This window comes from Neodiprion pinetum, chromosome 6 (assembly GCF_021155775.2).
Source record: "Neodiprion pinetum isolate iyNeoPine1 chromosome 6, iyNeoPine1.2, whole genome shotgun sequence".
In the NCBI taxonomy this organism is placed as follows: domain Eukaryota; kingdom Metazoa; phylum Arthropoda; class Insecta; order Hymenoptera; family Diprionidae; genus Neodiprion; species Neodiprion pinetum.
Window position 1 is genome coordinate 708,783 of NC_060237.1, and position 25,765 is coordinate 734,547.

General features: G+C 43.5%; 2 protein-coding genes across 5 annotated transcripts in view; one reads left to right on the plus strand and one right to left on the minus strand.

The window, feature by feature from the left end:
- Positions 1-18,710, minus strand: part of LOC124220916 (protein O-mannosyl-transferase TMTC1-like) — a 144,767-nt gene extending 126,057 nt beyond the window's left edge. The window contains exons 1-2 of one of the 4 annotated variants that reach the window (XM_069137037.1): positions 18,525-18,710; positions 16,526-17,514 (exon numbers count right to left, since the gene is read on the minus strand). In XM_069137037.1, the coding sequence (XP_068993138.1) occupies positions 16,526-16,839 (314 nt within the window). In that variant the 5' untranslated portion in view covers positions 16,840-17,514; positions 18,525-18,710. Of the gene's footprint in view, positions 1-16,525; positions 17,825-18,274 lie in introns of all 4 variants that reach the window. The other 3 variants (XM_069137036.1, XM_046630359.2, XM_046630358.2) reach the window with 3 other exon arrangements.
- The window catches only part of LOC124220917 (trypsin-1-like), an 89,087-nt gene that overhangs the window by 32,050 nt on the left and 31,272 nt on the right, over positions 1-25,765 (plus strand). The window contains exon 10 of the mRNA XM_069137038.1: positions 2,433-2,798. The gene's annotated coding sequence lies outside the window, so the exon portion shown is untranslated. The remainder of the gene's footprint in view (positions 1-2,432; positions 2,799-25,765) is intronic.

A 25,765-nucleotide genomic window follows, 5' to 3' on the forward strand; every position in this document is an offset into this window, starting at 1 on the left:
CGATGGAATATACATATACATGGACTGACAACGTGACAGTTCACTTTCCAATATTCTCCTGAATTATCGCAAAGTTATAAATGACGAAAAGTTACCATGCGGCATTCGTACGAACGGAAACCTGGAAGAAATACTCGACAAGAATAAGTCGAGAGGTGTGTAAGCCAAATGACGCAAACGACCAAAACTGCGAAACGTAATTTCAACTTTATCGAGAGATAAACCTGACCCGCACCCTTCGAGAAACCCGGCGTTTTCTGCTCCGCTGGTCCACGAGGTGTTCAGAAATTTATCAAACATTGCCCAGACTGCACTGCAGGCGTGTCAGAATTCTTCGTTCTCTCTAATGAAACGAGAAATTACCCGCTAGGAGCTAAGCAGCCGAGGCTGGCATGAAACAGAATAAATACGAATAAGTACGAATCCCCGGTAATTTCCGGTCCTAGGCGGACTTTATCTCAATCTCACTCCAGTCAAATAAAGCGCTCAGCTTGTCCGTGTTAAACGCGAAGGTGATGGTGCGGTGTTTTTACCCCTGTATTTCAGTTGCTTTTTTTCTTGCCTTTTTGTCCGGCTGGTTCGGCGGTCGTGTTCGGTGGTCAACTGAAAGAGCGGACCTTTTTCCTAGTGCCGGTGCTGATTACGGCTTTGTGTCATCCCGCGGGATACAGAGAGTAGAACGAAGCCGCAGAGAAGTACACTTTGAGTTCAGCCGTGTGCCGTTGAGTGGGTGAAAGAGGAACGGGAGAAAGTGACGGAACGGAAAGGGGCGAAAGAAAGCGGGGAAAAAGGGGCCGAGATGAAGAGGGAAAAATTGCGCGGCCCTCGAGATCGAGAACTGTAAACAACTAATGAATTGTTGGTTTTTCAAAAATAACACCGGCTTGCACCAAGTTTATTGACAAGCCGGATTTCCTTAGATTGCCAATTCCTATAAGAATTCCGGTCCTTTTCAACTTCACAGATTTCTCAAGCGTGGGTACACATTAAAAATGAACCGATACAATATAACGTGATGAATAGTATAAATATAATGAATAACTTTGGGTGTAACTACTAGAACTGAAGATCAGAAGATTTGAGCATGAAAATATTTTCACTCGGTTTCAATTTTCGTTCTGAACAGTCATGGACCCTGATAATTGAAATCGCATATCAAAGATCGACTAGCTAAAGTGAGTTTACATAAAGTAATTTTGATTCCCGTTTCACAGAATCGAGCGTTTCACAAAATTATTATAACGTAAATGAACCTGCGTTTCTCAGAGTAAACTCATATTATACCTCTTCACAGACGCAATTTTATTCCTGGTTGATTAAATTTTCCATTTTCACAAGGAAGCGTATTTGTATATTTCTATTTTTAAACAGCGCCACACAAAGCGCTACGTCGCCATTTTTCGAACACGATTCGTTCGCAAATGTCTTTTTAAAATCACTACATTCAATGCCTGCGATGAAATGCCATGACGCGAAAAATACATTTCCTCTGGTTCGACGAGGCGTTTTTACGAGCCATGAAGTATCGATGCACGGCAATATAAATATATGGTTGAGTGAAAAGCATACGTGTATTTTTCTCCGTTCCATCGTTCCCAGGAAATTTTTTTCGAATCAGTCGCGGCTTCTGATTCCGTCGGATCGCAGCGCGAATCCGTTTACCCCAAATGGGGTGATTATTTATTCGTGTAACACGCGTGTAAACGCGTCCTCGAGGTTTTCCACTCGAGTTTTGAAACCATTCAACAATTCTACGTGCAACACAGCTCGAGTACCTTTGCGATTACGTTTTATCCCCACGGCTACCTCGCATCGATTTCTCATTACAGCTCGTTCAGATCCGTTTGACACTCCGTGTCCGTTCCAAATTAACGAATACGTAACGCGACTCCCTCGCTCTCTTCCTATTTCTCTCTTTTGTGGCACGAGTGTAGATTTTTCCATCAAAACTTTAGGCTGACGTATTTAACCTCGGGAAAAATGTCGACGTTCGAAAGTAGTATAATACGAAGAGTTCTGCGTACAGATCCCGACACCGAAATGGTTTCTTACCAAAAACGATGATAACGTAGAGCACCACGCGGAGGATTTTTTCTAGTGATTGATAAAGTCGACCAGCGAGAGGATAACCCCCACCGAAAAAAGTGTTTGCGTCTGAGTTAAAATGCCGGTAAAATGTGGGTATCGGGATCTGTACGCGGTATTCTCCTTATTATATTATACTAGTTTCGAATCACTCGAGTGGTCGACAAATTGTCTCAAGACAAATTGTGAGGTCTGTACGTAGATATAAGGTGTCTATTTCACTTACAAAATTTACCCCGTTCCAGTAGCTCGAAATATTCGGCGCGATCTTGAGAGGGGGTGAATTTTTATTTCATACGTCAGAACGCATGTAACGTGAAAATCGAATTTACTGTTTCGTATTTCAGCACTTTGAAGGCCTTTGACACAAGAACCCAGGACGATACGGGCACGCAACAGTTGACGAGAGTTGATTCGATTACCTACTCGAGAATTGGACAAAGGATCCTACCTAAAGCTGGAAAAATCTTGTCGGAACTACAACCGGAGGCAATTCAAACAGTCGCGTCCTTTCGCCGAACGTATCTGTGTATTTTTTCACGATTCGATTCGGCTGCTGCCGCCCGACAACAGCCCGGATTCCAAACTAGGAAATCCCGTTTCCCGGAACTCGGAAGAGCTGAATGAAAATTCCGCAGAGCTGATGAGGAGTCGGATGACGACGATGATGATAATGAGGAGACAACGAAGTCCCATTGTTCCTACCAAGCGAGGTGAGTGAGATTAAAACGATGAATAATCACGAGGAAAGTGACCAGATTACCCCGTTTTCTTTCTCTCTTTCTCCCTCTGAGTTCCGGCGGCATATTCTTTATTCCCGGAGTCTCTTAATTAATATTAATTGACCATACAGACTAGCAAGCAAGCGCGATTCTCCGCGCTCTTGTCCATTCTCGAAAAAAGCGATCCTCCTTCTTCTTCTTCTTCTTCTTCTTCTACTTTTTCTTCTTCTAATTTTTCAGCTTCATTCCGATTTTCAGCCCGGTACATTAAAATACATATACATAAATTTAACTCCCGGCTGAAGCTTTTCGCTTCGTTACATTCTCTCGTCTCACGCCGGTTCTTTTGTGCCTGAAGAAAAATCGGAAGAATGCAACAATTTAAAATATTGAACAGAGAGAGAAGGATCAGTAATTGAGAATCATTTTCCCACAATGCGACGGGAGGAACGAATCTTTCACAATGCTTTTAACTCACTTATACAGATTCTTAGTCAAAATGCAAACCGATAGCAGCGATTCTCTTTATTTCCATTCTTCTTTACTACGTTCACTTTGCCTTTTTTTGGTTCCACTGTAACTTTTTCCTCTGTTTTTTTTTTTTTTTTACTCTTCTCTTTTTTCATCTCGTACACTAGTCCGATTCAGTGGTAAACTTTTACCTCACGGACTGCAACGTAAGGGGCTATAATTTCACGAGCTAACGAAGCTGACGAGCAAAAAGTTGGAACTTCCTCTGCCAGTTTCGCGAGAGAGAAATCAGCAGGATTTTCTCTTTCGATCTCTTTCTCTGACTTCCTTCGAACGATTTTACGCGTGTACACAAGCACCGAAAGGATATTGATGTATATTTATACACGTAATTCCCTCGCTAAAGCTTGAAAAGTAAAAAACAAAAGCAGTAAGAAAACCAAGGAAATGAAACCGAAGAGTAGGACAGGAAACTTGACCCAACTACCGCAGTTTCCACTCAACCAAAACGGCTGCGTGTGACGGAAATACACGGCAGTGGAACAACGATCGTGTCGAAGGGACTTTGTTTCCGAAACAGCGTAAATAGGAGGAACAACGCGGAATTGAATAAGAAAGGGAAAAATGTATAAGTTGAGAATGGATTTATCGCTCGATGTTGAAAGGAAAACGCTTTGCGAATCGCGATATCACGCGATCTAAGCTATCATTACTATCATTGAAAGAATAACCCTCGCAGACGTTGTGCCGGAAGAGATAAAACGGGCTTAGGGGGGGTGACAGGGAGCTTAGCTAACTAAGGTAGTTGCCGGAGGTTATCTTCGCCGGCCCCTCGATTGCACCCCACGCCTCCAGACAGTGCAGATAGCCGTGAAACTGTGCCTTTGAGATTTGTGGATACCTAAGGCGTATGTATCTATATATATATATATATATATGTATGTATGTATGTATATAACGCTCCTCTGGCGATCTTCCATGATTTAAAGGTGAACCCTGCCGCTTAATCCCAGACCCGCTGTCTTCGCCCAAGTTTATTACTTAAGCCCTTGTTTACAGGGGAGAACATTCACTCAACGGTTTCTTGCGTCAGTCTCGGGAGCAATTTCAACCCCGCGATTTATTTCGCCGTTTATCTCATCTCTTGTATCGCGTCCGTACGCTTGTTTCGATGACCATGATGATTCTCTTCGAACGAGAAGCGGGATGGTTACGTAACTCCGGTTGAACCACTTTTGAGGCATGAAAATACGCGAACACTCGGATTGTTTCAGGTACGGCGCGCGAAGAACCGTCTTTGAACTATTGCAGGTTGTCTGTACGCCTATTCCTGGAGAATTCGGTTACGGCATACAAATCAAGGGGCGCTTCCTGCGTCTCGACTGATTCAAAGGAGTTCCCGGTAACGACTACAGCGTCATTTCCATCACCGTTCTCGTGTACTCTCGTCAATCGTTAACGAGGTATGCATAAACATAGGTGCACACCCTGCTGTACGTGTACGTACCGCACGAATTTGAGATTCGTAAACTAAAATCGCGTCTCCTTTCCTTCGGGGAAGAGATCGTTGCTTCGATCGGGAATAAATAGCAACAATGCTCCACAAGAGGATACCAAATTGTATCTTCAGTTCTGCAGGACCTGTTATGTATATTTTCAGGATTTTAAACTAAATTGTGCTCTTCCTAATCAACTCGAAGATCTGCTTCCAGCTCTTCATCCTCCAGGGATGTTAATTCGTGCATCTCGTAACCAACGGACATGATCGAGGGGTGGAAAAAACGGGAAAAGTTGAGCTCGCCCCGATACGTAACCTTGAGCCGTAACTCCGCAGGTAACAAGGTTTGGTGTCCCGGAGACGGCGTAATTATCTCCATTTACATCAAAAGGCTCGAAATTTGGCAAGCAGCTGTAATCCACCTATTACTTCTAAATAAATGCAAATTCTTCCTTCCCCCTCCCCCCCCCCCCTGCGCTTAACCCCTCAACGTATCTCTTTCCGACTCCCCGCCGACCCTCCGCGATGAGAGAGAAAACGGGAAGAGAATGAGAAAGCGGTTTCTCATCGAGTAACAAGCCGGAATTTACTTACGTAAATGCGACATTATTATGCGACCCGCATTACTTTATTACGTGGAACCTGCCGGAATTCCGCGAATTTTGCAATTCAACCTAATAAGGAAAAGTGCTTGGGGCCCATGTTGAGATTTCCGATTTGATATTTGAAGTCGTGGGATTTTCGGTGCCACGTGTCTGGAAATAGTGCTTGGAGAGTTGTAATTGCGGACAGAATTCTCTGGGTGACAGAAACGAAACTTGGACGTAAATTTTGGCGAGTGAACGGAAAACGGAGGAATTACGAGATAACGTGAAGCAAAATGGGAACACAAACAGGAAACGTATAACTGGCGATACAGCACGAATCGGAGATCTGGATATTTAGGCTCGAAGGTTGGAATTCCAATTCCCCGGTTTTCGCAGATAAGCAGGATATGCCGAATCGGGCAGATCTCTGTTTTTCAAATACACCAAAATCACGCGATGGGGTGAAATGTAACCTTCACATGCCCACGTATGTACGTGTCACGCAGCGTAATGTCTTTTTTTTCAGGCTGTCGCGATACGAAGCCTCCCATTTTCAATTCATCGGTCGATTATCTCAATCTGAAATGGGCAAACAGATTGCTGACAAAACTGAAACGAGGTCGAGTATTTTTCGGCTTTCCACGCCGACTCAGTAAACGGTTGACCATGACATTTTTTAATTTCACCAAGGACTTTTTCTACGTTAGTACGACCCCTGAAAAGCTTCCTAGAATTTTATTTCAAATGTTTCGAATCACTCCTCTTCACTCTATAATTTTTTAAACCTATCCCAAAAACACCCAAATCGATATTTTAACAAACAAGAAAAAAAAAACATTTGGCTCCGAAATGAAACATTTTCACGCAAGGTTCGAAGCGGGACTTCGTTTTTGTTTGTCCATTTTTAAAATTTCTTCATCGTCACCTCTACTTTTTAATCATTCATTTTTTATTCATATCTGTTAAAAATCTATTATAACACATACCGCATCTCCGATTTGATTACTGATTCAGTTCTAAAACACACTCATCACTTTTTTAGAAATTTTTCTTTCCAACGCTTTTAGAGTTATTTTTTTTCACCAAAAGTGTTCCGGAGAGCCCCTGGGTTCGTACATATTCGATGCAGTCCTAGAAGCCCGGTGAGACTTAACACCCGAAACTGTATTGGAAATTTTCCAAAACCTCGAATATGTAATTGACCACCGAGTAGCCGTAAATCCCTAACCTAATTCGCGCTTCCGCGTGTTACGCACTGTTTATCGAATGACGAATCTTCAGGGTACGTGGCGACAACAAGGCGTCCAAACCATCGATAATTGTCAAACGAAGTATTAAAATAATTACCCCACTGCGTAGTGGCGTATAACGTTCTGCGGAAAGAGGGGGAGGAGGTGCGTGCCGGGTTAAGTTAAATGTCACAAACCGAGGAGGAATTTCGTGTTTAAGGTCACCGGCACGGAAACATTGAGTTAAAATTATCTTAAACTTCCTCCACGACTTGTGAACGATGTTGTATTATACCTGGCAGTGATTCAGTGCCGCTGCTATTACATGCGAGTGTCTGCAGCACAGCGCTTGTCGGACTCTGCGCATTTCGGGTTTAATGGGCGAGTTAATACAGCCTGCCTCTCGTGTTTGTGCGTATCAATCGGAAGATCAGATTTAAACTTTTACGTACGTAGACATGCACGCTCGCGGATCGGGCACTAAATTCACCGATTGAACGGTGCGCGCGTGAATTCTTTCTCGAATTTCGTCACGACCGTTACACCGTCACGCCTGCGTACCTGCGACTGTTCCACTGTGAGATAAAAATTTATCACAGGATCATGAATATCTATTACCCCATAATACAAAATTTATTACGCCTATAATACCGGTGACAGATACTCGTTTAGTATACCAACGAGGTATAATAAAACACCGTATATGTACGGCAAAGTCCTTCAGTATTATAATCACCGATCGTAAATTCATTTTCATGCGTTACAAGAACTACCGAAATCGGACGAACGGCTGCGAATTTATTTTTCATAAATTGTAATGAAATACGACAAATTCGGGATATTCTTTGCAATCCGATCGCTTGTTCCGTGAAATAAACAGCGGTTTTCCTGTACCAATGGCCACCAAAGTTCAGCCGGTCAAAACTCCAAGCACTAAGTCCAACCCAAACAAGGATAACACGCATGATAACAGGACCTTTTTTCGTACCCGCTGTATTACGGGACGGGAATTGGTGCGGGCAAATTCCGGGCAGCGAGTTGATGAGCCGGTTGTTAGTTCTTTGAGGGAGCTTAGTTGCGGTGGCAAAAACTACGGGGCTGAGAGTTTAGAGGGAATAGAACTGACCGTGAACAGCATGAAGAGCGGTGATGAGCTGGTTAAAGTACCAATTTTGGTTTGAACAGCGCATATCTCGGCTCCGTTCAAACTCCCTGAACACCAGAACAATGTAGATACATATTGCCTCGTTATCTGCCGGGTTCAGCAGGGATGGAGGGACGGCGAAGCGAGGCGAGGGTGGAATTGAAAAGATTATTTCGCGACCGTTCGAGTACCTGCTCGATACAACGGCGCACTCTTCGCATTTGACAAATATCGATGGACTGGTGCTCGAGCTCCGTCATACTCGAACCCCATGCGTGCAATCTGCGAATGAAAGGCATCGCGTATATAATAACAGTTGGAATAAATTGATACTTCATTTTTTTTACGTCCGAGCCCCGAAACTCCACCTCTCTAACTGTCGCGTTAAATTAATGAGTGGATGATATCGAAATAATGATGATAATAATGATAATTTTTCACGGTTTCACAGTCGCTCGAGAATTGTTACACGTATTCGGGTCGTTATTTCGTCGGATCAATATTGATGTGCAGAGTTGTATTTCCTTGTAAGAGACAAGAAAAAATAAACAGAAAAAAAAAAACTTTTCAAACCTTCGCGGTACACTTTATAAGCGTTGCGCTCGCACTGGGTGAGAGTCGAGAAAACTTTCGCAAGGGTAGAAAATTTCGGACCGTGATTCTCGATGCTGAACGGTAATGGCAATTCGATCACGAGGAGCTGGCGAGTTAGGCAAATATCGGGAGGAATGATAATGCAAAAGTACGCACCCTTTCGGCGCCGGATAAATCGAGAAACTCGATTCATTCGACGCTAACAAATCAGATAAAGATTAAGCTTGACATATCCAATCTAGAAGCGGCGAGATTCACTTACCGACAAATAATGCCTGGGAATAGAGAGGAGAAAGTGAATAAGGTGGAAGAGAGAGAGAGAGAGAGAGAGGGAGAGAAAACCAGGTTACCGAAACTTTGGCAAAAGAAAAGAGAAAAAAAAAAAAAAATGTATCGCTTTTCTCACCTCTTCGAAATTGTCGCGTATATCCGCAAGCTGGTGCAGAGGCCCAGACGATAAAATACGTATAAGACGAAACAAGGAAACAGAGAGAAAAATAAAATCAAATACGGGGTAAAAATTGCGACCACATTTCGAGACCGGCAATTTATTTGGGCTCGTTTAGCGCTCGAGGAATAGAGCGAGAGAGCCGAGAACTGCCTCGGCTAAGACGCGGCTCTAATAGGGCCCCGACCCCAACTCCACTAGATGGATGGCTTATTGGCTGTCAATGCTCGCCGTTGGCTACCGAACGAACTGGAAGCCCCCGAAGGGCTGAGCAGATTGCTCTCAGCGCGACCTCAAAGGGACCACGAACCGCAGACACTATCTCGCGGGGGTTTAAGGCCGGAATTTTTCACCGGGTAATCGCCGCCACGCGGGGTTGGCAAAAGAAGAAAAAGGCGGGGAACCGACCGATGCCGAGTAAATATGCGTGTTGGCTGTGCTGTTTGTGTTTGTCAGATGGGGAAAAGCCGCCCCTGCAGACGATAACTGCCTCGGTGCCTGCCGTGTCCGCGATTTCAATGCGGCATAACGTACAGGCCCCGCAGATTATACTCGGGCTGAAATTATTCCCGGTTAATGAGGGCTTCCTGTAACGACTTTGTTACACGACACGGTTGCGGTCTCCCGACAAATGGCGTTCGCGCTTACCTTCCCTCCACCTTTTTTTTTTTTTTGTTAACTTCGTTATTCATTCTCAACCCCTGCCGTAATCCTCGCGCCGTATGATACGGCCACGTTTTTCTCTTCCACTGATCGGATTCGCGGATGGACCGCAACTTTGTAGTTGCGTTCGTCGCGTTCAACCCGCTGAGACATTGGCGTCCATGGTACCACACTACCGAATTGAAGTATCAAGAGTAGCCGACTGCTTTTTTTTAGCAGAAAGTGCAGCCGCCACAGTATCAAACGATTGTATCAAGGTACCAAACACAGCCAATTCCTTCTTTTTCTTCTTCTTCGAGCGAAAGTTGCAGGTTCCGTGGTAACAAATCATTGAATTGAGGTACTAAAGGCGGCTAACTGCTCCTTTAATGGTCTCGTCATCTCGCCGGCTGCTGTCTTGCCGCTCGCCACAAACGGTGTAATCGATCGTTCAGTCACATGATTTAATCAAGTCGGTCCTCAACGTCGTAATATCTTACGTGACGTATATATCGGAACCGGACATCCGGCAATGAATGATGAGTGTAGAGGACACGCGCCAGTTTATGATCAAAACCGATGGTCGAAGGTGTTAAACGGGTAAAAATTGACTGTCTCGTCTGACCTGAGCGCCCTGTTTTGTCCTCCTCTCGCATCTTTTACGCCCGAGCAAAGTGCTCTGCGGGACTTTGGGATACGGCCGATATGCCGCGGTCGGTGTGTACTTGAAAGAATCGCGTGCGTGTTTAACTTGAGCTCGTGTAAAAATGTCGTAAAGAAATCTGTGCGGTCAGGGAACTAAATTCAACTGAATTATTACCCGGCTTCATGCTCGGCTTGGTAACTATTTCGTACAGAGTAGAAATTACAGATCGAAATTTTTATTGTTCTTACGGCTTCTCAGCCTTTTAATCGTGTTTGCTTTTCATCGTTGTGAAAGTTTTTCCCTTCCGTATTCGATCACGCAAATTTCTTGTTCAGCCACTTCCACACCGTAATAGAATGATCGTACGAACAGAAGCAAAATTTGACAATATGCTATCGCAAGTAATAAAAATGTAGGTATAACTGAATGAAATTGAAGAAAATAGGATTTGTTGACCCGCCGGTACATTTTGGGAAAGTTCGTCCGAAGAAAGAACGCGGGGACGGAGAGTTATACGGGAAGGTGGAGAGCGTTGGTGTAACCAGGTATGGCCAAACTTTCCTCCTCTCGCATGCGAGACACGCACGCACGTACGCACTCGAGAAATCAACTAACGGAAACATGTTCCCGCAGAGTCCTTTTTCCCAGAGCACGAGGAGTATAAGATGCGGACGTAAGGGAACCGAGGTGAAGATTGGGGGAGGAGGAGAGAGAAAGAAAACAGGAAGACGCAACCTACGCAGCATCCTCAAGGTGGACCCAACAACCCCTCGCAAACAAACCGCGAGCCTGAGAAATATGGAGGTACATAAATTGGAAATTGAATAAACCAGCCCACCGTTGCGTCGTTGTCTTCGTTCGAAATACGGAAAATGAGAGCCCCGCTCATTTCGTGACCGAGACGATGTTTCTCTCTGCCTAGGCGTTATTCGGTTTCGAGCGCGACCCTCTTTGTTTCGTTTTTTCAACCCTTGTTCATTGCTTTTTTACTCCATTTTCTTTTTCATTCTCTGGTGAAAATTACATTTGTTATGGGAAAGCTTTCACGTTAATTCTATACCTTCGCCTACGCGTATTATTATTCATACGTTTTCCTGCAGTTTGGTGGCAGCGGTGGGACGCATGACGGGTAGAAGAAAAAGGAACGGAATGCTGTTTGAATTTAATACGGAGCTTCTTGCTCCCTCCCCCGGCAGAAAATATGAAGTTATTCCGTCGTGGAAGGGACTGAGGGACTGGCTTTAGTGAGGGATCAAAGTCACGAAAAATAATACATATATTCAAGATGCGGTCGCGTGACTCTGCAGGGGAATACAAATACGAAATGTTTTCTCGTTTACGATATAAAAAAAAAAAAGTAAAACATTTTTGCTGCCATTTTTTTCGTGAACTAATCGGAATAAACTTTGATTCGCAAGAGAGGAAGAATCGCGGCTACAGCGACAGGTGTGGGAACTTGACGATCTGTCAATCAACGCCTCAAGTTCACCCTCAGACTCTAGCTAATTACGTCAAGGTAATTAAGTAATTAACCGTACCTCGCCTCGTTGATAGAAGCGGTCGAAGAAGGAGCTAGTATGTCACGCGTATCGTCACGTAGTCGCAGAATATTCCTAGCTGCTTACTCTGTGCGCTCGTTGGATTACCAAGTAGCAACTTCATCCAATTAGAGGCCTTGGTGAATTCTTTGGTCATGCGGATGAAATACAGCTTCTTCATCTTGAGTGACTCGGATTTTATCGATTTTATCGACTAAGAGACCTCGATTTTCCGTCACTGAGATGAAAATATGTCGGTCACCTTTGTGGTTCAGTAATTAAAGGTTTTTTTTTTCACTTTTCCCGCTTTAAATTGGTTTTTCTATTTTTTTTTTCTTGTATTCTTCAATTTTTATTTTCTTCCATCCAACCCCTCGATAATATCTGAACGTGTAATCTTAGCGACGTACACAGGCATAATTTTCTGCGTGAAAGTTGCGGCCGGGGTGTACTTATATTTCATACGAAAATTGATCGCGTGCTTGGAAAGCGCGCATTTGTGATAATAAGAAATCGCGTACGGGATTGCACGCAATAAGCAGGAAAAAATCCCTTACGAACTTCACTTTCTAACAAATCATACTTACAATTAGCACAAAGCTAGGATTATATCACATCGTGAGGTTTGTCTTTTGGGTACAAATTGATAAAGTTCCGGGCTATGGAATTGTTCCAATAACCACGTACATCATACGCCACGTATACGTATGTATAAATTTCAAAGTATTTAATTCCTGGAAAAAGTCGACCGATTGAAAACTGCAAATATCAATGAGTTTCTATAAATAGGAATACGGTGATGAAATTTCGTGAATAAAACTGGCGAGATGGGAGCGGAGCGGACGATGCTCGAAACATACATTTTTACCTTCGGTTTGTTGAAAAAAGTTTTTTCAACTCTCCGGCAAGCATCTCCGCTTTTGAATTCGAAGGTGTCGCGAACGTGACAAAGTCTGCAAAGTCCGGAGCGAGAGAGTGACTTCCGCGCTTCTTCTGAGGATCGGCCATTGGGCATTGTGCTCACGAGTCAGTCTAGTAAAATATTGATTCGGCGAAAGAACTTGTCGATGGATGCAGCGCGAAACGCCGACTCTCTGACGCCGGGACCTGAATAAAATCCCGGATCCGGAGAACCTACCGGCAATCCGGCGATTCGGGGCGTGCATCCGGTGCCATTTCTCTACGTCCGCCTCCGGCTGCAGTCGGCTGTGTATTATACACCTCTGCATACCTTTTGTGGCCACGGTTTGATTTCTCGCCTTGCTCTTCGAACGCTGCACCCTCGACGCATCTCTTTTGTTGAACTAATGCGACTTGAAGAAAAGGGGAGGCGGGTGCGTCAAACCTAAGAGCTTTCGAAAGGTGCGACAATGTTCTCTAGGCTCGAAGCTTGAAAGGAGCCGAGCCTCTTAAATGAAATGAAGATTCGTGTTTCACCGTGACGCTACGACCCGGCATAAATTAAACTTTGTTTATTTCTGTAAATATTCCAAAGTCATATTATATTAGTCTCGGACCCTGTTTTCGAGTACGCATGAAATGGTAACAATTTTAATTGTAATTTGCCGAGTCACTTCTTGCAAAATAATTAGCCTACCTCTCTCAGTCTCTCTACCCACAGTTTTTTACCGCGTTTATAATTCCGTCGCGAAGAAACCCGCGACCCTGACTCGTCCCGGGTCGCCCAATCTTTTCCTAAATTTACCGAGGTGGTTAGGCACCCTTGGCGGCACTGGAAAGCACGATTACCCGGAGAGTCAGGAGATATACATGTACCGTATTCCCTGAAATATCGTGGATTTAAACGTGGAAGACTGCGGAGACGAGAAAATACCACTTGCAATTTTATCCTTGTTGAAGATTTTTTATCCACGATATCTGCGTATCAGAAGCGGCGTGTAAGCGTACGTTTCGAAAAAATTGTATCCAGTGCTCGGAGAACGTCTTTGTCTGGCAAAAAGCGGGCCTCCATTAATAAGACAGCGGGTAGAAACGATTCGCGTCAATTCTCAGAGGACCGTTTTGTCTTCTCGAATCTCCGAGGATTTAGCGAGCTTGGAACTCGGTGCTGCCGGGTTTCTAAAATGCCAGAACTTTCCGCATGTAGTCTGTATGTATACGTAAACCGTACGAACATATCGATATTCCAACGACTACGAAACGCCGGGTACTAAACGGAAGTAGGTGTATGTCTTAAAGAAAACTGAGGGAAGAAAGATGAGAAGAGATGCTGGGGAGGGGGTTACGGGGAAACCCAGCAAAGAGCGATGGTCTTCGCTGACTGGCTTACATCCACCGCGGGTCCGGATATACGTATAGGTAGAAAAAGAGAGGGGCCTCAGGTTAATAACGAGAGTGCTTCCTCTCGCAAAATCCTGACCTACTACAAACCACCATCCCCCTAATATTATGCCACTGAAACTGCACAACTTTCCCGAGCTGAACTTCAATGCGATTCTAGCATCCGGCTTAGGCTTTGGTTTCCCTTTTTTGTGGAGCCAAAACGCACATTTTGATAGAGGTTCAGGATATTACACCTGCGTATTCTGAGGAACAGGCGGCAAAGTGTGGAGATTTCTTCACTGAAACCGCGGCGCAGGCAGTGGTATGAACTCACGGGAAATTTTTTGCAATAATATCATCAATCAGGTATTCAGAATTACGGATGACAAATGCAACTCTCACTATAATACCATAACCTCGAAGATTTCTAAGGCTGCACGGTCAGAATTCAACCTCAAAATTTTCCAATTCAAAATGCTTCGTTCAAAGAAGAAAAAAATACTCATCATCCGATTACGTTAAAACGTTGGTTGAAAAATTTTGTTGAGGCACTAGTTACCGAAAATGAACGAGTTCATTTCAAAAAATACGTCTGGTATCAATTTAGACAATAAATTCTTCACCAGCGACTCCAAAATACTGTGGAAATTATCCTCTATGCAATTTGAGCCAATTATTAAACTTGCCAATCGAAGCGTCTCACTTTCCAGAAAAAGTACGCAACGAAGAACGCAGGCTCCATCTATCTGCAAAAGCGAAAAAGACCGAAGCGGTACGAAGTACATTGTTGGATCCCAGCACGTAAGAATGCGCATGATCCTCGCGACTTCCGTTTTGGAATTCGTAATGCAAAGGGCAACCCTGCGGGTCGACATCCGTTCGGAAGATATTTCGTATGAAAATTCGAGTCGTGTGGAGCTATGCGTCACGTCGTGAAGTTCGAATGAACGGATACTCATCTTCGGGGTCACACTACACGAGACTTATTGTCACAGGCATGTAGCTCGCGGGGTTGAATGTCTTGGGGGGATTTTTGCTGGCCTGAGCTTTCCGGAACGGGCCGCTGGCTGATGTGCCAAACATGAAAAAACCCGAACGATATTTTGGCTGCCGTAATGAGTGGTAGTAGGAACGATAAACAAGCCGTACGTCCCGTTTATGTCTAGTTTCTGTTCAACTTGGCGGATGAAACGGAGCTTCGTCTATTCGTTGACAATGCGCGAGCGGACGTGGCACGCAGTGCCTACTTATACCGAGGCATTGTATGACGCACGTCGTGTTACACCAACCGGAAGAAATGTCGAGGAGCAGATCGGAGAAAGGGAAGAAGAGATACGACGCTATTGTGTATCAGGCCGGAAGTTTCGGGGCGTCTCCAATTCAGCCGCAAGTCACGCTTCTGCTCAGGCCAATTTCTGCGAACACTCGGTACAGTGGCTGCAGTGATTCCGATTATTTTCAGCTGGAACGAGTTTGAGCTGCACGGTAAACCAGACGCTCAAGGCACGTCTACGGTGTTTCTACGCGATATTTTTCGGACATATTCGAATGACCGAAACTTCCGTCCTTTTACTCCTCCCCCTCCTCCTCCTTTGTCATAATACGCCCGAAGCTCATAAGTCTGAACCTAGCAGCGCGCTTCTGAGATGAAAGCGACGCGACATTTTCCTTCGAGTCTCTGACGTCCTGATCCCGTTGAACTTTGAGATCAGCCGATCAAGCTCGGACCAACGAAGAGAAAACTTTGAGGGCTCTCAGTGTCCTGACGAGAAATAAGAGAAAAAGAAATTACACGGACATATCTGGACTAATCTGGGTGTTTTGCTCGAGGGGGAAATATTTGGAAAGCACGTGAAACGGTTCGTAAAAATGATACCGGGGATTGAGAACAGTTTCGGCTCACCGGTGTGAAAAGCGCAAATGCCAATTACTCATCAAAGCAAAACGATCTTGATCAGCGAGCTTACCTTGCCAAACGAGCTTTATCTAATGCTGCTAATAAAAAGGCGCATGTCGCTTGACAGAGACTTTTGATCCACAAAGTAAACGCGCAAACAGTCTTTCTTTCCGTAGTAAACTCAACTAGGTGGAAGAGATCACGATGCCGGGGATCAAAAGAGGCCGAGAAGAAAGAGAGGAAAATGAGGAGTAAAAAAAGACCCCGCTGAGTAAAAAAGAAGCAAAAGAAGGAGGAAAGTCGGCTTAAGCCCAAGAGGGAACGGAATACCTCCTCCGATAGGAGAACAGTTTTGTAAAAGTGACCAGGATAATTTAACCCGCCACTTTCATACCCCGCTCTGCGCCTCGCACCGGGCACTCGTACCTGTTCAAACAAACTTACGACTATGTCACGGCCCTGTCAGTTTGCACACAAAGTCGTGATTCTCGAGGTTCTCTCTCATTCTCTGCCGCTGAGGAGAACTCGAAACCCTGATAAATAGGATTAATTAAAAACCAAGCCCAATATACTCGACGACGGAAGACCGCTTCAACGTTAATTAGGTGCTTTCCCTCTAAGAAGAGATACGCTGCAAGAACAAAGGTGTGATCTTAAACCGCGGAGGATAACGTCTCTGTGAAACTCGGGAAAAATCGCCACCTGGAAATACAAAAAAGACTCCTCGTCCCGTCGACTTACCGGAAGGTCAGAGTGGTCAGAGGTCGGTAGCTCTTGTGGCTGTTCGGGTCCTGCATCGGGGTGCCCCAGAAGTCGTCCCTCAGGATGTTGGCGACCGAGCTTGAGGCCAGCACGTCCTTGTTCCGGACGATCGCCGGTATGTCGTCGTGCACGAAGTCGCCGCCAAGCGCGTTCAGGTAGCACCCTGTCGCCACCAGAGCGACCGCGACGTAAACGCACCATCCGGGTGGCTCGGCGCTCTCGGGGTCGCCGCAAGGGGAGCGTGCCGACCTCTTCACCTGGAGGCAGCAGCACCCGTTGTTTCTGCGTCTCATCTTTCGCTCTACCGCGCGACACTCGGTTGCTCGCCGCGTTCGCCGAACACGACACTGAAACGGCAAACCGGAGAACCGTTCATGCTTCTCACGGCGCGATATTCCGCACGGTTTTCGTACGTGGGGTGGATTTTTCACCCTCGTGAATTGAACGGTGACCTTTGGACGTCGATTGAAGTCTTGATGAGAACTTGACCGTAATATTCGCACGGCGGTTCGACGGTGTCGGTTCGTTTGAATATCCCTTATCACCCCCGAGGTTTCAAACTCGTTTCATTTATTCTCACGAATTAAAGACGCCGACTGTAATTAACGGTTCGATTTACTTTACAACCCTTGCCGCGGTGTCGGCTCGAATGTTCCGTGATTTCCACTATTTTACTTTTAATTATTACTTCTCGATTATACACCCCGATACGTGTGTATCCTCTGATCCTTCAATACCCCAGCGGGAAAGCCGCGTGTACCAAGCACTTCCGAACTTAATTGAATTCGTTTCTTTTATTTCTCACACCCGCGGATCGATTCCCGCCCGATGAAACGAACCGGTTTGGCGTGTGTATCCGGGTTAGGATTCATATCGCACATATCAATCTTCTCACTTTTTAATTATACACCATCCCTGATGCACGTTGATTGAACCTAGTGAGTGGTTACGATGCGCCGCCCGGATCCCTTAGAGGAAAAAGCGTGATCCTTTTATGGTTTTTCTTTCTTTTAAACGAAATATACGTACGTGTACTTCGCTTTACATATCCAACCGTAAATCCTCTATCTTTCCTTCCCAACGACAGTATTCAACGACACCGAAAGCTTTACTTTCCTGTGGCGTATTTAATCGATTCGGAGAGCGGTTTCGAAATTTGATTATCGCTTTACGTCAAGAAGTTTGAGGAAAAATAAAGCTTCTGCATACCGGACGAACTGATCGTAGCTGCGGGTGGGTCATCAATTGTGCAACCCCCGTATCCAAACGCTGAGCGTGCTGATTGAAAATTAAGATGCATTTGAACCTAGGCCGAGAATAAACGCGCGAAACCGTAAATCAGAAACCGGTCGCACGACTACCCGGGATGGCGTAAGCTGCAGCATGACCTACATTAAGAACGGAACTTCCAGGGGGTGAAAAGCGTCTACAGTTTAACTCACTCGGGTCATAAGTCTGCCGCATATAATAGAAGAGCCTGAGAATTGGTGTACCGATTTATTTAACGAGCCGAAAAAAAAGACGTTTTCGGAAAAAATTTTCAACTACTCTTCTTCAGTAATATGCAAACAAATTTCGGGCAGGATGAAAAGAAAAACAAATTTTTATGAAAAAGTATCGACCAACTTTACAGCCGGAATTAGCTAGAACGATTCTAATCACAGTTGTGCTATACCTGTACGGTTCAAAACTTAAATTACATATTTTCTTTTTATATATATATTATACCTGGTCTGTTTTAAAATATTTTACTCGTATATCATGCGGCAAATATTTTACACAGATTAAACGCAGGTTGGTATGATTATAAAAAAATTAGTAATCACACGTTGTAGTTGTATTTTTCATTTATTTTGTCATTATTTCAGTCGCGTCACAAACTTAAGTTCACTCCGGTTGACCGAGCGATTCCACAGCCATACCGATCGGCCGCACCATATACAGATGGGGATGAATTTATCTCATGTTCTCCTCTTACCGCGCGGTTTCTTTCAACGAGAATAATTCCTCATTCCGAGCTCCACCGGTTCCAATTTCGCACCATTTGCGCGTACGAAAAGTGGACAACCAAAATAAACAAACAAATAAAATCCAACCAGCGTCACTGCAGCCAAAAAATCGCACCAAGGGGGTTCGCGGTCTTACAGCAGGGCGTCGGGACGCCAGTTAACGCGAGACTAGAGGCCGACGGCATCCGCCCGGTTATATACCCGGCGTATTGTGACCCTCACCCCCTGCGGGCGCACGCGCATCTTCTTCGTCGGCGAGGGCGCCTCGCGCTCCTCCGCAGCGTTCGCCGTTCAACGTGCCTTCCTAATGTCCCGGGCTCTTGTAGGTGCATGGCACCCATATCGGCATTCCAATGTTTACATTTGTTTTTCTCTCCGCGGAAATTGCACCCCCGGCCTTAAAGAGGGTATGGCGGTGAACGGGATGGCGGAGAAGGGGGACAGGGGGTAATTGAAGATCGGCGATTAATGTCTTATACGATAGTTTCTTCCCTGAATAGCGAAACTCGGTTTAGGTGCACGTAAAAATCGCGTGGAAATTGATCGGCAGAGGTGAATCGCTTCGAGAGGAACACAATTGAAGTCGTACTTTAGGAAGGAATTTACGCTTGGATGGAGAAAACAAATTGAAAGAACAAGCACCCAAATCGACGTCGTTTCCGTTATTTGCGAATATGAGAATTTTTTACAAGCGTCTTTATTTTTACAGATGAATATCAACTGGTTCTACTCAAATTCTGATCGGTTGTAATTCGAATGAAGCCAAACCAAGGGAGCAAATCTCATTTGATTCAATCTATCCGTTTCTAAGGTATTTTCAGACGAGAATAAATGTGCATTTTCGCAAACAATTGGGGAGCGACTCTTTAAGATAGTTTGCTTTAAATCTCCAGATTTATGAATTCATGAAAATTTCACCGATTGATTGAAACGAAGCGGGTAATAAAAAATTCATGATCCTTGAGACGTTCACTTAAAATTCATTTTCCAGGCCTGGAAACATGGACATCCAGCGAAAGCTTGACTTTTGACTTTCGTAGTGAGATTATCACAAGTTCCGCGCTTTTCTGAATACGGATAAGCGGGAAGTTGAATAGAAAAAGGGACGAATAAATGGGCTGCTGACCGCTGCTGGGACGTGGAATTTTTCGAGAACAAGTCCGATCCGTTCACGTAGCATTTGCGTCATAAACCGTGGCTTACAAGCGAAAGGCGGATTCGACCGCGTCGTAGACGCGATCCTGGCCTGGACCGACTAAGAAGCGAAAGACGCGAGCTAGGGGTGGAGGTGCGGGTTGGGTCAGACCCGCGTGCTCGATAAAATGGGTCGAGCACTACTATTTTGGTGCTTAGTCAGCAGCGATTGCGGCAGTAGGTCATGTCCGTCGGGTTCGGACGGTTCGTCGTCCCTTAGACTGTCTGAACGACCGATGAAACGTCTTTGTTCTCAACAAAGTTGCGTTCCGAAATGTCACCATTTTTTTTATTACATGTGGCTAATCTTTCATTTTCAAAATAATTGTCCACCAAAATTAAATTTTTTTCTAACCGTGCAGAGGTTCGTTGTTTTCAATGGTTCGTTCCAAAGCACCTACTTATAGCAATGATGCCTAAAGGTTGAATCTCATGCACAAGTTAACCGTGTAATTTATCTGAATATATTGTCACCTGTAAATTTGTAATAAAAAGAAGAAAAAAAAAACCCGTGAAACCGTAATGGAAACCAGTTTCAGAAAGTCTGAAACTGAATTACTTGTATCCGTGTCCGATAAATTTTTCAATACCCTGCAAAATTGGGGTATTTCGGAAAATGATAAGAAGGTTACTAACCTTGGATCAACTCTTTTCACCGCAATATCTGAAACCGGTTACTTTTTTAAGGAGAACAATTTCACGAGCGAATGAAAATCGCTCTCGATCAACGAGAAAGAAAAATGCAACAGTTATAAAAGTTTCTACAATGTTCTTCTCTACAATTCGCATGCAGCAAAGCTGCCGCATATCTCGAGTTGATACCGAGCGCGGTAGAGTAGATAACTTTTAACGAGTGCGCTTTCGAGCAGTAGCTACAAGCCCTATAAATGAGAGCAGTAAAGCAAGGTTCAACACCTGTATTATTTATTCGCCCGAGGAACCTGCGGAGGTCCCAAAACAGCGAAGATCAACCCGCCGCACTACGGAATAATACATGCGCCTCCACACGCCGGTAAGACGAGGGGGTAAAATTAACAACTCTAACCTCTCCCTTCCCTATTTATTTCCCTCGAACTCCGTTTCCCGGTTCCGCGGCTATTTGCATCCACGCGGTGTCTGAAGAACGAAAAAGCTTACACGGTACAAAAAGCGGGAGCACATAGTCGCGCCACTTTCTCCGCGATTTCCGTCTTTTCCGCGAGTAGCCGATGATTAAATAGAAATATAGGAGCCCCCGAGTCCCGGACCCTCGCCTGATAAATTCACCGTTTCTCCTCATTGCCGGGATTGACTCGCCGCCTGGTCACCGCGAGGCGCAATCTTGGATCAGAGGCTTTGGACACTTTGGCGCGTCGTTATAGCACCGACCGGAAGAAGGGGGGATGCGAAAACTGGGAACCGGGAACTGGGGAGGGGAAATGGCTAGAGCAAACGGAAACGGGGCGGGGAATGCCGGCTAAGCCAGATTAGGAACACTCTTACCCTGTCTTACCGCATTACCTCCGAAGACTGGCGGGGTGGCTGTGTTCACCGGGGGCGGGGGGGCGGGGCTGGATCCTGAGCGACGAGAATCTGCTGGAAAATTATTGTGAGATTCAGGGGACGTGCACACTGTAAAAAATTTGCGGTGTAAACAAGCTCGGAGTTGTTGTTTAGGAATATCGGTGTCACAAACAACACCAATAAAGTGTATGAAAGACTCCGGCGATGTTGTTGTAATTAAAAATGGTGTTATCTTAACTAAATCAACACCATCTGCAGTGTTTAACTCATACTGACACCTTTTGGTGCAATTTAAATGACTAAGGTGTTGATTCAGCCTCTTCAGAAGTTAGTAAGCAAGCTCGGTGTTATTGGCTGGGAATTTCGGTGTCACGAATAACACCAATAAAGTTTATGAAATACTCCGGCAATGTTGTTGGGATTAAAAATGATGTCATCTTACGTGAATCAACACCATCTGCAGTTTTTTACTCAAACAGACACATTTCGGTGCAATTTGAATGATCAAGGTGTTGATTTACCCTCTTCAGAAGTTAGTATATCTTCAAAATAAAAATTCTCATAGTCACAATGAGCCTCGTCTGTGGTACGAGGTATACTCACTGTCTAGATGTCGGAAATCTTCGTACATAACTTGAGAATTGTATTCAGTGATTATATCTCACCGTGCGCGAGATTACTCGGGAAAAAAATAGTCCGCCCTAACACGATAAAATTAAATAAAAACAAACAAATTACAATTCGTATTTGATCCAATAAGATTATATCAGATTATACGCATGTATGTATAAATTAGTATATATTATATGGGCAACATTTATTCGCTAATTCAAAATTTAGCACTATATGGTGTCGAAAATGACGAGTTGCGTGTGTTTAACAAGCTGACCGTGAGCCAGCCCTCGATCTTCCCGTTATCACACTGCAGGTTCCAAGTTGACGGAATAAAAAAATATTAATATCCAATTCGAATTTCGAACTACAAATTCAGATTCGTGATTGATGTGTCGAAAGTCCTTGGATACCATATTACATGAAGATAATATGATTTTCTTTTATTTTGAACCACTATAATGGATCCACCATTATGAATTTGGGAATTCTGACCTTGGATTTGTTATCGGTGACCCAAAAAACCTCCGACTACTAATTTCTACCAAAATCCGAATATTTTTAGATTTTATTCCACCATATTGGATTCGCCATTTTAGATTTTGCAAATCTGATCCCATATTCGTGATCAACGACCCCAGAAATCTCATGGTACCAATTTTCATTCAAATCCGTTGATCCATTCTCAGGATATTTTTATTTTATTTTTCGGAGATTTGTTGTTCGAATAATTCAAAAAGTACTGAACCGATCAAAGCAAAAATCTAATCAGTTCTAAGTTTTGAAAAGCCGCGTCGATTGGGACCAAAATCATTGAAATGCGGTGCCTCGTTTTTGAGATATCGTCGGATAAAAAAATTGATCAGATACGTATATACATACACACATACACACACACAGTCGTCCGTCCGAAAGCGGTCGGAGATGATTCTCTGGATCTTGAAACGTCAAGATTTAGTGAACACCTAACTTTTCATTTTCGGGGTGATGACAATAATTTCCTTTTTTCTCCGAAAATGGAGAAACGGGAAGTTAAAAAGCACCAAATAGTGTTGCTTCCAAACCGAAATGCAGTCTATAGAAGTTTTATAGAAGTTCACACCGTCGATTGTTTACAATGTGTTGGTTTGACGGCGATGGTGTCAACCTCAAAATCCAAGTCTGTCACAGATTTGCGTGTACACCGACACAGTGTTGCATTGACACCGATATAATGTTGAATTGACACCGATGGTGTCAATCTGATGTCGAAAGCTCTTACGCGTACAAGTTTTAACATGCCGCAAGTCCTTAGCCCGCAGTCAGAGAAGCTCAGTTTCCTCCACGCGCGCTTACAAGCAGTCGCTTCGCATTTCAGGTAAAACGTGTTGTCTGCCTCGTGTATGGTTCTAATTATGTCGGAATCAGATTTTGTTAATGTTTTTACCGTGACTTTGCTTAATATGGATGGCCCTGAAATGGAAAATGTGTTGATTGATAGTGCGCAGCAAGCAGCAAATGTGCAGGATGCACCGGATAGTGGTGACATTGTTACCGGGACATCTTTCCAGTTGCGAAAGGGACGATACAACGGGGAGACTAAATAGATAAAAGTGCTCACTCCCAATGGCAAGCCCTTGGAATAGAATGATTTTATTATTACAGGTAAGTGTTAATAAATAATATTTTCCAATAAATCGTTAAATGCTATTTTCTGTTCATCTAACACTATTTGGTGTTCTTTGAATAGTATCTAGGGTTCTTTCAACGCTCTATGGTGTTATTTTAAACCATTTGGTGCTGACTTGTATAATTGAGTACCAACCAAGCATTATCATTTCATTCCGCGTACTGAATTACCAAAACGCTCGGTGTACACTAACCTATCTCCATTTGGTGAATTTATTGGAAATAAATTATTAAATTGGAATAAAATACTGCCACATTCTAGTCGGCATTGGCTTTGAAAAAAATTTTGAATTAACATATTTTATCTATATATAAGTGAAACTTTAGCCCGATATTTTTTACAGGATCATATACAGTAGCGAATTATTTATGTGTTAATAAAACTATCTAGCATTTACTGATTTAAATTTCAGGAAATATTCTATGACCCTGAAGGCCGGTCAGGTTACATCTCCTGGAGACTGCGCACCCTCAATAGACGTCGTCAGGTGCCAAGTAAAGAAGTTAAAATTGAGCAGAAAGAAAACGTTCGACCCCCAAAAATGTGTACCCTCACAATGAGGAAAGTGCGCAAGGACAGTTGATCTTCCTCCGCAATGCCTGTCCTAAGACACAAAAGAAAGAAATTTTATTGGCACAGGCGGAGGCAAATTTGATAGGTATGACAATTTTATATCTGAATTTTTGTTAGCGAGAAGCGATTTTCAATTTAATCCATCCGATAGAATATTCGTGGTGAAAAAAGTAGTTTCTGGATTTCTTTATAAAGTCGGATTTTCAATTGCAACCCATATTGATGAACAGACGGATCTACCCGTATTTCAGGTCATCACTCATATCTTTGTACATCGCAATGTACCATTCGTTATTTGTACCAAATGTAAAACAAAATATTTTAGTGACGAGTACCATGCTTTTGTAGTCGAACCCAAAATTATAAAGACCTATAGTTTAATCGATCTCAATCTGTTGGATCATAAATATGCCTATGAATTTCATCAAAGTTATCACAAAACTACTACGTTCGTAGTGCCGAAATGTCATATTTTTTAAACGTACCTATATGCTACTATTTTCATCATTATCATAATTATAATCTATATGTATATTGTACTATTAGTTTTTACGCCGTTTCGTGTCACTCAATTCATATGTTCATATAAATGCATACGGTATTTAAAAGTTCCTATCCCGCAGAACGGAAAGTACAAACAATAATGATTAATTATTATTTAGCCAATTTGTTGTTAAAGAGAAAATAAGTTTTGTACTTTTGATATCAAATATATAATATGTAAGATTATTCTAAGGTTCATGTGGTTATATATATTATATATATATGTATAAGCAAAAATAAGTTTATATATGTATATATTTGAAAGCACATGTAAGGTGTTTACCTATGTAATAGAAATTATATATTGACTTGGATTATCTTATGAATCACTGTATTTTATTTTTAAACCCTACCTCATGTGTCATATATGCATATACCTATATTCATATAAGAAAAAATAGTCGGTTTGCCAATTCTCTGGTGTTATTACCATGGTGTCAATTTTTTGGAGTTGTTTTTTGTTGTTGTATAGTGCTATATTGCGGATGTCAATTTTCTGGTGTTATCAACTGGGTGTCAGTTTTTTGGTGTTATTGCCAGGGTGTTAATCCGCTGGTGTTCATTCGCAAGGTGCTTATTCAGCGGTGCGGATTCTTATGGTGTCCATTTCGATGTTGTTATTTCGCAGGGTTCAAATTCCTTGGTGCTGATTTTTATGGTGTCATAATTGTCTGGGCGTCAATACTCTGGTGTTATTCTGAAGGTGTCAGGTTTCGGGTGTTACTGCAATCGGTGTTACTTCGGAACACCAAACTTTTAACACCGTCTGTTAACACCAAGCATGCACACCAACGGAGTGGACTTTTCGGGACTACGCGTGGTGTTAAAATGGTGTTGATTTTGACACCAAATTTTTTACAGTGCAGGCACGATTTCTCCCCGATATTGGTGAGCGGACTTATACATAATGTACCCCGTAAGCCTCGGGAATTCTTAAATCTGACAACTCAAGGATTACGAGGGGAACGCGCTTTATCCGCTACGGTGTTATTCGAAAGGTAAATTCGGCCCAGACATGGTTCAAAATAATCATTTTTAGAAGAAATATTTCTATAGGAGCTCACTTTCTTCTTTTCCAACTCTGTTTAGTAGTGTCTCACGTATTTCAGTATGTGG